At 44.7% G+C, this 13058-nt stretch overlaps 1 protein-coding gene across 2 annotated transcripts in view; it reads right to left on the minus strand.

Moving 5' to 3' along the window:
* The window catches only part of SLIT3 (slit guidance ligand 3), a 617936-nt gene that overhangs the window by 114796 nt on the left and 490082 nt on the right, over nt 1-13058 (minus strand). For both annotated transcript variants that reach the window (XM_077137609.1, XM_077137610.1), the window contains one exon: nt 7871-8012. In XM_077137609.1, coding sequence (XP_076993724.1) covers nt 7871-8012 — 142 coding nt within the window. The remainder of the gene's footprint in view (nt 1-7870; nt 8013-13058) is intronic.

Consider the following 13058-nt stretch of genomic DNA (forward strand, 5'->3'; position numbering starts at 1 on the left):
TCGGCAAGGGATTTCAGCCGGATGAAGCTGGAGGGAGCCACAGTTTGTAATGATGGCAATGCCCTCAGCTTTTGCAAGAGGACCCACTGTTCCTAGCTGTGGGTCAAGAGCCCTTGCCAGACCGGCCAGTGTTGGATGTGTGAAGCATGGCAGCTCTCTTTGCAGTTCAGAATCAAGTGGTCTCCATTTGAGCAATGGAGGGAAGGAGATGAATCAATGAGCAGGATGTGCTGATATCTGTCCCCAAGGAGATCAATAATCTGATGATGGTCAATCAGAGACCATATTTTATTGCTATTGTGAGACATAAAGAGAGCTCTCATTTATGGAGTCTAGCTGATCGATACTTATTTTCTTTTTTTAATCCTTACAATTACAAGGTAATATGTATTGGCCCATTATGTAGATGAGGAAAATAACACTCATGGGGATCAAATAACCTGTCCAAAGTCATAGAGCTAGAAAGTGGCAGAACCGGGGTCTGTCTTTCCATCCATTGGACACATTGCTTCTCTCTCTTCTGAAAATGGAGCAGTGGAGACCCAGTGACTAAAATGGCTTTCTTAAAATCACAAAAATGTTTAAGGGATTAAGACCTCAGTGCTTATTCTGAGACATCAAGCAACCCCTGCAGAAGTAGGCATTCAGTCAAAAGGCTGAGAAGTTGAGGGAAGACGGAATATAGATGCAAAAGTCTGGCTTCTGAATAAAGAATTTACATCTGCATCTGTTCACCCTGGTGGACACGTTGTCCTGTACCCTGTACTCTTTCAACTTACACACGCTGGGGAATGGATCTTGCCTTGGCATCTACTCTGCTTCTGATGCTGCTGAATATCCAACTCCTTTTGGATTTTCACGACGAGCCTGACCTTGCCCAAAGGGGCATCAGAGATTTGTCTGGGGGTGGGGTTGTTGTGAATAGACAGTGTATCTCCAGTGCACAGTAAAGACAATGGTAGGAATAAAACAAGCAATAAGAGCCAATGCACATCAAGTGCTCTCTGCCAGGCACTGGGCTAAGACTATTAACATGGATTGTCTAACTTAATATTTGCACCTCTATGAGGCAGACCCTTTTAGTTATGACCATCCCACTTTAAGCATGAGAAAACTGAGGCTCACAGAGGTTAAATCACTTTTCTAAATTCATAAAGCCAAGAGGAGTTAGAGTTGAGACTCAGACCCAAGTCACCCAACTCCAAAGTTTGAACACCTTGCTAAGAATACACTTTGGAGCTGAGGCACCTTCATTATTTTGGTCATTTCTTGATCATCCTCTGGGAAAATGGCCCTTTGTCAAGAAAGTAAGGCTGGTGTGTGTCTATGTTGTGTATTCCTGTGCGCATGTATACACGTGTGCATGTGCTCACAAAAAATCTCTCTGCACTAGATTTCCCCTGGTAGGTATGATATACAGCCCAGTCCTACAGCCTGGAGAAAGGTTGCAAAGCTCCATACTCCCGGGGGGGGGAAAATCAGCATAAAGGGCAAAAAGAAGCATTAGCATCAGCACAAACTGAAGCCAACAGCTGTTTTAGAGCTCTCTTAACTGTCACATGTGTATTTCTTTGTGTGGCAAACGTTCTTCAGGCTGCAAACTGATTTAATATAACTAACATAAAAACAAACATAGAAATCAAACATCTGAGCATCTCCCTGCACCAGCAAAAACAATTGGAACATATGATGGGGATTTTAGCCATTTGCTCTCTGTATTGATTTGCCCCAGTTCCTCGGGTGCTTCCTTAATGATCTGTCATTTGCAAACATGTGACTGAACACATATATTTCTAGCAATACAAAAGTCAACATGGTGCCTGAAAGACTGGCAGGGCAGGGCTAGTGCTGGGGCACAGCTACAAGTTACTCTATAGAGAGGCTGGGTAGAAATATTAATTGTGGTGGTGTGATGATGGTGATGATGATGACAGTAAACATCTGCTTTTTATTGAGGGCTTCTTATGTCAGACACTGGGCTCTTCACACACTGGTTCATATTATTCCTTTCAACAGGTCTATGATGCAGGTATTACTACCAAATCTCCATTTAGTGAAGGAAGAAATTATGGTACAGAGAGGTCAACTTGCCTAAGGGCTGGTACATGGCAGGCAGGGCCTGGACTTGAACCAGTCCAAGGGTTCTTAACCTTGTGTTCTTAAACCTGTGTTCTTAACCCCTAAGCTAGGCTGCCTCTCCATGAAGTCACCTTGGTGGCACTTTCTTAACTCTTTCCCATCTCTCTTAGTCTGCCCTTGACTTGTGAACTCTTGTTAGAATGTCCAGATTCTGCTGAAGAAAGGCAATTTATCCTCCCCCAAAGCCATCAAGAAACTCAGTTCTTGATGCTTCTCCATGCCTGGAGCAGGGTACAAGGGAAGGTTACCTCCCAAGGTTGATTGCTGGGTTCAACTTCAGGGCCAGCCCTTTTCTGGCTTCTCGCTTTCTTTCCCTTTGCTCCTTGTGGTTCTTTGGGAGGGCAGTGAGTGCTAGATACCCACTGTCAAGTTTATATGCCTGGTCAACAGCAAAGATGAGGAACATGGGCTCATCTGACATGAGCCATTCCTAATCTGCTATTTGCAAAACATCTGGCATTGTCATGGGAAACAAAGGTGCTGACAGAAGCCAGCTTTTCTGTTATTATATGTATGTACCCAGATGATTCCATCAAAGGGAAAATATTCATCTTAGAAAAAATGAATGCAGAATGGAATGGGAACTTGAGACTAAATCATTCTACCATGTCACATATATATACACGTGCATGCCTGTTTTTATTTTTCACACTCCCTGTAGTAGCTTCTGAACATTGCATCTGCTTTCTACACATTGTATTATTTAATCTCCATGGAAAATTCTTAGGTAGGCATTGTGAACCCCATTTTGCAAAGGGGGAAACTGAGGCATGAGATGTTAAGAAACGTGCCCAAAGTAAGAGGCAGATCTGGGATTTAAAGCCAGGACTGTCTATCCCAAGGCTCTATTCTTAGCTATTTCTGTTGTTCTTCACCTTCTCCTTTGCACACCTGTCCCCATTCCTACCCTGTATTCTCTTGTTGTCTGCAGCAGTCCCTTAGAAACCCGATTCACTGAGAAAATTTAAAGAATGACTGATGTAGATGATGTCCAGAGCCTTTCAGAACTTTTATTCTGGTTGCTGCATTTTTTTTGTTTTGTTTTATTCTTATAGGTTTTTTTTTAAATTCGCTTTTGTAACACAGCTGTCTCCCCAAAGCAGAAAACAATGGGGTTGAGGTAAGGTAGGTGGAAAATGGGACTTCCTTTTTCCCTAGATGCTTTCCCATCTGACTTGGAATTTGAACTCATCCCCAACCTCTCCCCTGCTCTAGGAGGGGTACACAAGACCCTGAATGACATTATGTGGGGACACAGAACAAAATGGGAAGAGGCTGGGAACAGAAGTTAGAATAGGGCTCTAGGTAAAGACAGTCACTCCAGAGATCTGAAGACCTAGGAGGGTGGTCCAAAGACCACAGAACAGAGGAACACGTGGGCCTCTGGCTCTTCCCAGAATCTTCCCCTGCTGGAGTCTGGACCCGGTTCAGAGAAACAACAGGGAGCAGCATGAATGGTGCAGTTGATGGGAGCTCAGTTTCGAGGAAAATCTGCAGTGAACCATCTCACTGTGGGTTCTCTGGAAGAAAGCTATTTTTAGAGGAATTGGCTCTGGTATGCGGGGAGACCAGCACACATGCCTCTGAGCTGCTTTAGCTTTGAACACTTCTAAGAAAGTCTGCCAGAATGCTTTGTAGGAGAGAGCACCCCACCTAAAATCTCGAGGATTGCAGAACCCTTCCGAAGGTAAAGGCTATTTATGAGAATCCCGAATAGAAATGGATTGGGGTGGGGGGGGGGGGGCGGATAGAGAGCCTGATGTGGATGCAGCAGCCCTACCAGGAGAGCACAAATCTGGATAATATAGGTGGCATGGACAAGAGGTGGAATTCTTGATATTACAAAAAAAAGTCACCTTCAGATGTCTTTGGGATGATACATCAGACATATCTTATTCATCCTAGGATTTATCCTGTAGTTTCAACTCTCAGCTCCTTTTTTCCTTGCCTTTCAACCTCCCCTATCTGCTGTCTTCTCTCACTGCTCAAAGCATGCATTTGAGTGATATACTAAGACTTCTCTCTACTAGCACAGAGGTCCCCAAGTGTCAGTTCTGCTGCCCTTGGGAACAAGGAGGTTCACTCCCCCTCCTATCTCTCCTACGTGTCACCTCTCTCACTACCCTAATCATAGAAACTTGCCTCATCTGCTTTAATTTCCCAGTTTGTTTCACCACAGAGGAGAATAAAGCAGGCACAAGCAAGAAAAGGAGAAGGCCTGGGTGACCCATCTGGAAGTCTGTGTGTGCTGAAGAAGCCAGGGTGGGCTTCTTTCCATGTATGCATTTCCACAAAAATAAGCTACTACCAGATCCAATTTACAATGCCAGGGGTTAGTCTAGTTCGAGAACTATTCTCTTAATGGTAACTCTTCAAAGAACTGACAGCTACATGGAGCCATCTCCTGTGAAGGCTCAATCATCTACTCTCCCTCCTAGGACATGGTTTCTTATCCTCCTCACCATCTGGTGGTAAGTATAGTAATAGCAGTGGTAGCAGCAGCAGTAACAAGGTAACCATCACTACTGACATGTCCCTTTGCTAAACATTTCACAGCATGCAAATTCATCTTCACAAGAGCCATAAAGGAGGTACTATGAGCCTCTGCATTTTACAATTGAGGATATCAAGGCTCAGAAAAGTTATCTGTTAACGCAGGGCCGGAGCTAGAATGTGGGTCTGCCTGGATTCATGGTTTACACTTAACTACCAGGTTGTTGTCTGCAGCTGCATATTTTTGGAAATACCCTAGCTAGGTGGTCATTCCCCAACTTTTGGATTTCATAGGATAGGAGGCCACAGATATTTTATTTTCACAATTAAGGTAATCTGTGAGCGTGTGTTTATACATATGCATATATATATATATACAATATATATATATACATACACTTACATATACACATACACGTATCGTGTATACAGTTTGCCTTCAATTGTCATTTTTTTCTTTTTTTGAATTTTTTGTCAATTGTCATTTTATAAAGGAAAGGACATTTTTAATAATAGCAATAATACAATAAGGAAGACCATGAACTCAAAATAAAATACACTCCTTTAAAGTGAACACTGTTCTTGTTTTTGTCACTTGACCTCTCAGGAAAAACTTGGTAGTAATTGGAAGGCTTTTTGGTACTCGCTACTTTAGCTTGTGATGTCCAAATATGATCCCGATAGTTCAGGCATGGTTTGGCCTGCATGGGCCCCTCTGTGATGTGGATACAGCAATCTCTCTCTCTCCCAAAGACATGAACAATGTGAGACTCTGAGGCTCAAGAGTGGTAGGGGGTGGGGATGGGGAGTAGAGATATGATGCAGGAGAGGTGGGTGGGCAGGGCCAGAGCTGTGAGTCGGGGGAGGGGTGCGGGAGGGGGTCATTGCTTATAGTTTGACTACCTAGACTGGCCACTTTCTTCAGACTCTGGTTTGTAATTGGGCCAAGGGGAAGTCTGTGGCTGCTGAAGAGAAAAGATAAAACCTGGCAGATGGAGAAAGGAGTGAGGTGGGGCAGAGAAAGGAAGGCTGAATGGGAATCTGAAACAAGAAGGGTGTTGGCAGGAATTCTGTCTCCATCTGGAGGGGACCAGAGTCCCATCTTGGCATGGAAGGAGATGAAGGGAACTAGGGAGGGCTCTTATAAAGAGTAGCAAAGGGTTAATGTGGTAAGGAAAGAGATGGGAGTGAGAGGTAAATTGGAAAGACCACGGGTGGGAGAGGGAGAGAAGGAGGAAAGTGAATCAAGGACAGAAAAAAATGATGAAGGAGAAAATAGTGGAGAAAGGGAGAGAACAAGGACAGAAATAAGGAGGAATGATGGAAGAGGGGAAGCAAAGAGATGGGCTAGAGAGATATCCGAGGTTCATGTAAATTCCTTGTAAAAAGGGGATCTCTAAAGTTAGAGAAATGGACTAAGAGAAGTGAAGGAGAGTTAAACATCAAGTTGATTATCGGTTTGTCCTTGGCTGAAAGGAAGACTGAGGGCTGAGTGAAGACGGACCAGAGCTGCAGTACACACAGACATCAGGCAGTGTGGCCACCTCACTGACAGCTCCAGCTTGCAGCAAGGGTGGGGAGGCATGGATTGTGTTCACTGGGGCCAGGAAAGAAAGTTTTAAAGGGGATCAGAGAAACGTTGGCGAAGCAGATGAAGAAAGAAGAGGAAATGGAGGCACCACCATTGTAAAATGACCCCAGGACCTGGTCCTTCATTACCTCTCTGACTTTCTCTTTTATTACTCCCTTTTGTTTACCCCACTCCATGTTGGCTTTGGCATACTAGGCATGCTCCCACCTCGGGAACTTTGCACTTGCTAGTCTCTCTACCTGCAGTATTCCTTCTCCTTTTCCCTGTTTCATTTTTCTTCATAGAACTTACCACTTTCTAACACAATATCTAATTTTCTTCACTTTCCTTATTGTTGATCTACCCCCACTAGAATGCAAGTGCCATAATGGCAGATTTGGTCGGTTTTGTTCATGTCTGTTTTCCCCAAAGAGTAGAACAATGACTGGAAAATACTGAGCTCTCAAGAGATATCTGTTGAATGAAAGAACGCAGGAATGAATGAAAGAAAGATTAGATGGACCATCTTACTGGATGAGTTGGGAACAGAAGGGCATGTACAGAAGAGATGAAGCAGAGAAGCAAGGGATATGTGTGTCTTGCAATTAGAGGGGTTTTGTCTAACATTATTTTCAACTAGAGGGACCTAGCTATTGAGGCTTTTAATAAAGCCATCCAAAGGTGAGGTTAAAAAATGAAGACAACTACTGTTATTAAAGAATCATGAGCATGATGTGACAGTGAAGTTGGTGTTGACTGACCATGTACTTGGTCCAAGATGAGACATCTTCTGGTTGGTGTATGAGGGATGAGTGGGCAACATAGAGCTGTGTGGGCAAACACATTTTACCGGAATTTTGGACACGTGTGTTCTCATACACATAGACATGTATGGTCTCGACTCATTACTTAGAGAGAAAGCCCACCTAAAGCTAGAAAACAAACTTCTGATTTGAAATGAATAAAAGCTCAATTCCTTTCTCAGATAGTGGTAGCCACGGAATCAGTCCATCATCAGTACACAACAGTGCCACCACTGTTTTATAGAGCACATGCCCAGGTGGCCAAGAACTGTATTAAGTGCTTCATATGCAGCATTTTATTTTTCCCCAAAATTCATTGAGGTGTAATACTATAATTATCACATTATTATAGATGAGAAAACTAAGGATGAAAGAGAGCAATTATTTTGCACAAAGCCACACGCTAGTAAACGGTAGAACTAGGATATAAACACAATGTGACTCTAGGGCAGGGATTGGCAAAGTTTTCTGTAAATGGCTAGATAGTACATATTTTAGGCTTTGTGGGTCATACATCTCCTTGTCACAACTAATAAATACTTTCGTATGAAAGCAGCCATGGACAGTATATAAACAAACAGATGTGGCTGTGTTCCAACAAGCTTTTTTACAAAAATAGGTGGTGGGCATATTTGGCCCTTGGGCTATTGTTTGCTGACTCTGTTCAACTTTTGACTATCAAGCTATCATACCAAAATTCCAGGCTTCCAGAGAAAGCATGGACAGAGAGCAAAGAAATTCCTGATTAATTTTAATGGTCAGCTCTAACAGCCGGACATGCCGCCAGCCTAGCAGGGGATTGGCTGAGTCAGAGAGATCCACTCACCAGGGACCGGGGTGGGGAGGGGCCGATGGGGGCACTTACATTTCCACGATGCCCTCTGGTAGATTGGCAGGGATCTCCATCAAGCCCTTTCCTCGACAGTCCACGATATTATTACTGCAAGTGCAGGCTGAAGGGCAGGAGATGGAGTTGGCGTTGCAGGACGGAGACTCTGAGTGGTGGCCTGTGGGGCCAGAACACAATGGTCAACTCATATCAGTGCCAAGAACCACCTGAACTTCTGTGTCTTCTACCCAGCTTCCCGAGGATGCTGCCTTACTTGATAAGCCGTCTGAAATATTATCAGCCACTGACATCTCCCCTCGCCTGGGAGACAGAGCTACCAGTGGTTAAATATTCAGCAAAGAGGAGAGATTCTGACCTTGACCTCACTATTTCTGCATTGCTCTGTCATCCCATCACCCTACTCTTTCAGAGAAAGAGGAGTTCTCAGAGTCAGTCTTGCATGAAAATATCCCTCTGGAATCCAAAGAGCATACACTAGGACTGCTTTGTTGGGGGTGTCCATTGTCTAAATGGCACCCTGTGGTTTTTGGCTTTTACCTAGCAATACTGAGTGTAGGCCAAACTTCAGTCCTTTCTCTGGTGCCTGGAAGCCACTAGACATAGCAACACCAGAGGGGAGGAAAAAACGTGGCAGAATTTCCCCACATGGGAAATTCTGTTCAACTTTTGACTTGAATGTAATCAGCATTTCCAAACAGCTCTTATGTCCAAGGAATATACAAAAAGGAAGAAAGCAACAAGTTAATATACATCTTGGAGTCAGCTCTTGGTTTTGTTTGAGGTGAGAAGCAGTGTGAATTTAAAACAAAGTGATAAAAACCCAAGAAAGTGACATCCAAGGAGTTTATTAAGAAAGCCAAACCTTGATGCATATATGCATTACTAAACCAACTCAAGATTCAAAGAGTCACCAAGAATCTCAATCATTTTCTCTGGTGGTCATCAAATCCCTAATACAAGAGGTAAATTCAAACATTATAAAGACACTGTAAAATTTTTCATACTATGACTACTTCTTCAAAGAGAGGTCAGAATCTTAAACATGTGGTTAGTTTTGCAAATGCAGATGTTGTGCTTCAAAAGGCAAACTCAACCCACCAGCCCTCCCAGGACGTCATCCCCTGCCTGCTGGATCTAGCCAGAAGGGAATATTTCAATGACTTTCCAGATCCACCCCTCAAAGCATAGAGCTCTGGGACTAAGAAGACTAACTCTGCAGACCCACTCTCTGCCCAGACGGGAACTGCAGTTGGAAGCTCTAGGATACAGATTAAATATGAACAATGGAAAATGTCTACAGGGAAAAAATTATTTTGCTTTGGCCCTTGTTCACTGGAGAAGCAGTCTGGGAAGTCACATGAGTCCAGCTGTAGCAGCTGAATCAGAGTACCAACCAGGCCTGGGGGAAATCCTCTCCTGGATACTAATGAGACTTAAAGTGCAGGGTCCCTGGCTTGGGGGGTGGTCTCTCTGTAGGGGCTCAAATTGGGGCCTGTGGCTTCATTTGGAATGGTTACCTTCTCCTCAAATTCCAACACAATGATCAACAATCCTTTTGCTTTCCTTGACCTCCCTTACACAAAACAAAAATTTAAAAACATCTTCTTAGTTGGATCCCCTTGAGAAAATATTCTTGCCCAGGTTACAGTAACTCCAAAGTTACCAGTTCTGCAAAGATCACACAGAAAATCCCAGAGATATGATGACTTACACTAAAATCCCAAATTGGAACATTCTCTTAGAGATAGAGGTGATTCTGGTTTTGTTCTAAACTGGGGGATTTCTGAGAAAATGGCAACACCAGAGAACCAGCCTGCAAGAGCCTCAGATCATGATTAAGAATTGGAGAGTAGAGCAGTCAAGAGTGTGGGCTCTGGAGTCCCACTCATTTGAATCCTTGTTCTGCCATTTCAATCTTACTTCCCTGTGCCTCAGTTTTCTGCCTCTGGAAAATGGGGGGGGGGGGGGGAACCATACTTATTTCTTAGCATGGTTCTGTTGCTAAGGCAAAAAAAATTAATGTACGTAAGGTGTTTAGAAGAATGCATGGCACATGGTAGAGGTTTAGGAATGTCAGCTGCAATCATCATCAGTCTTCTGCTACTAATCGGCTGTGAGACCTTGGGCAAGTCACAGTACTTCTATGAGTTTTCTGTTGTTGTTGTTACTGTCTTGGTGAATAAGGGTCTGGTTTGCATGGTTCCCAAGTCCCTTCTGGTTCTAAAGATCAACTACTCCTGTTTTTCAGCCAAACGGAAGCAGAAGGAGATACCTCACAGTACCTCCCCCATCTTTTTAGGTGGCAAAGAGGATTTACAATGTGAAGGGTTCCCATCCCATCTACCACATCCCAGAGAGGCTGGCAGCTCTTTGACCTCAAATATCAGGGCTTCTGAAGTACACATGGTGTTTCCCAAAGAAAACTGCCGTGCCTGGCCTGCACATCAAGGAGCAAATGGCCTGACAAAAGCCAGGGAGTCGCCGCACATGGGCACCTTCCTGTTCAGAAAATGTCAGGGGCCCATGGAGGCTGGGCTCCGAGCTCTGCATTCTCTCCATTTTTCTCCATCCTCCTTTGATGTGTAAGTATTACTTGGATGGGATGTGTAGGAAAAGGGAGGAAGAAATGCATTGTATTCTGGAATGGAGTTTTCTCAAAGGTGCCCCTTCTGACTTCCACACCAAAGTTAATTCTGGCTTACCAGACCCAGGTTGCACCCTCGAACTAGCTGGGCCTTTCACAGGGTGGCTTAGAGTTTGTTGACAGTGTGCACTGCATTCCAAGGATGTCATCAAGGTAAAAAAAAGCCTTTAAAGAGATTTCTCAACCAGGTCACTAACAACACCTTTAATTACACAGAGTGAAACGGCGGTAATTACAGTCCCTGTCAGCACCTCATCTGGCAGGTCCCCAGCCAGGCATTCGTGTATGGTGAAGATGCCACCCTCTTGTTTAAACAAAACACTTCAGGTTTAGGACGGGGTTGAAAGATGAGTCTACTTTTCTGATGACAGTGACCAATGCCTGACGAATCAAGCCCATTTTCCTAGAGGCTTCTGCCTGTTCTGGTGGCAGAAGTCTCCTCCCCTTTGCTTTCCATTTCTGGATAGAGTGAGACCAAAATGTCATTCTGTAAGGGCAGCCAGCTCGTCTGTCTATTCTCTGTTGTAACCCTGGTGCCCGAAACAGGGCCCAGCAAAAATGTGGCCTCAATAAACAGATGTTGGATGAATGAGAGGAAGAATGAATGAATGAAATTGGCCCAGAGGCTGACTGGTGTGGGACTGAGTGTCGCCAGGCTCTAGAGATGAATGGTCTTTCTAGAGGGGTCCCAGAAGCAGGTGTCCTGAGTTCTGAGTGCCCTGGGCTCTGGGTGATAGGATTAGCTACTGAGGTGTGGTGGAGTGGCTGAGAGTGAATAGGGATCTCATGCCTGAAGCTCCCTTCTTTCCATTACAGTCCTCTGGACTAGCAAAGGTCTTTTGCCCAGTCTCCCTGGGCTCCCTCTGAGCCCCATCAACTCTGCACAGGTCAGGGTGCCCTACTCCCCTTTGGAGCCTGTGAGCAAATCCGTTCCACCCAGCCTTTCCTGCCTGTTCTTGTTGGGGAAAGGTACAGGGGCAGTGGATTTTCAGAGGGCAAAATGGGGAAATATCTACCTTTCTACCCAACAAATTATATGATTACAAAGCTGGGAATCAAAGCATGATGGGAATAGAGTTTTGATATCAGGCTAGAAAAATCAGTCTCTATACAAATCTTTGATGAAATGGAAATTCTTGAACATGCCTGTTCCTTTTGTATAGCATGTGTCATGGGCCTCGTGAACCCATATTGTCCTCGAATGAGCCTTTTGCTGGGTACCACCTCCTCCTCTCCCTGGCAAAGAAAGTGGTCTTCAGTCAGAGCCCACAGATGGACTAGCACTTAGAACCCCTGCAAACAATTTTCTGAGATGTTCTATTATACACTTAGGAGTACATATAGACTTGCTTTTCATTTCTTCATTGTTAAATAAGTGCCCAAGTTCTCTGATGCTGGGACACCTGTGGTGGTACTAAAATGCTCTTCCACAGAGACAGAAGGATGTTCTCATCCAGCTTAGTAAGATGAGGACCTGTCTCCCTCCTGGGGGCCCCTCTCACCTTTTCTCAGATTACTTCTAGCACTTCAGCTCTGGAGCCAAGGCCGCTTTCATGCCAAGCAAGGAGGAGAGTGGGATGCCCAGCTTTCTCATTTATCCTAAGACTCTCTAGACCATGGCTAGATATCTTGAGGGAGAGCAGGGCAGAGCTCTGGGCGATGGAGGCAACAGCCTTTCCCTGCACTTTACTGATTATCAGGGAGTGCTGCTTCCCAGCCCAGAGGGCACCCAGGAGAGGGAGGGCAGAGTTGCATTCCCAGCCATCCTCTCACAGGGAAAGCCCCTGTGATCTCTAGCATGGGTGTCTTCCAGTTATCCTATCTCTGCTGATAGTGCAGCTTTCCTTCTAGTTCTGAGAGAGAAGAAAAGATGGAACAGTGACCAAGGGGACTGGGTCCTGCCCCACCTGCCACCTTGTCTTTGTTTTCCTTCAAATTGACAAAATGGGGATGGTCATCTCACCAAAAGTGAAGGTCCCTTACTTGGCTGTCCTGATGAATGGGGCAGAGATCACCAAACTTCAGAGCTGTAAGGACCCATGGAAATGGAGAGCAAACAGAAGCCCAGAGAGAAGACAGAACCTGCCTTAGTTAGTGGCCACACTAAAGGTACTCATCATCTTCACATCTGCAGCTACCTCGGTTGAATGTCTGCAGTGTGCTAGACGCTGCTTTGTGTATATTACCTTGCATGATACTCATCAAACCCATGATTTAAATTATACGAGTACACTGATGAGGAAACTGAAGAATAGAGAGGTTAAGACAACTGCCCAAGATCACCGAGACAGTAAATGACAGACTTCTAATTTTTGTCCAGTGCTCTTCTCACCAGCTCTCCTGCCAACAAGACACCCAAAGTGCTTCTTTTCATAGCCACGAATTTGAAAACCATTAGAGCCTTGGGATCTCAGGGGGCAGGAAGAGCAGGCTCAGGGGGCCGAGACACGGATTGGGCAGGCCGCCCTGGGGATGGCTGGACACTCTGGGGTTAGAGGTTTTGTCTTTTTTTAAAAAAAACCCAGCTCACCAAGGAGAGTGCTGAGTAGAAAAATCCAA

The sequence above is a fragment of the Tamandua tetradactyla genome, chromosome 20 (assembly GCF_023851605.1).
Source record: "Tamandua tetradactyla isolate mTamTet1 chromosome 20, mTamTet1.pri, whole genome shotgun sequence".
Lineage (NCBI taxonomy): Eukaryota > Metazoa > Chordata > Mammalia > Pilosa > Myrmecophagidae > Tamandua > Tamandua tetradactyla.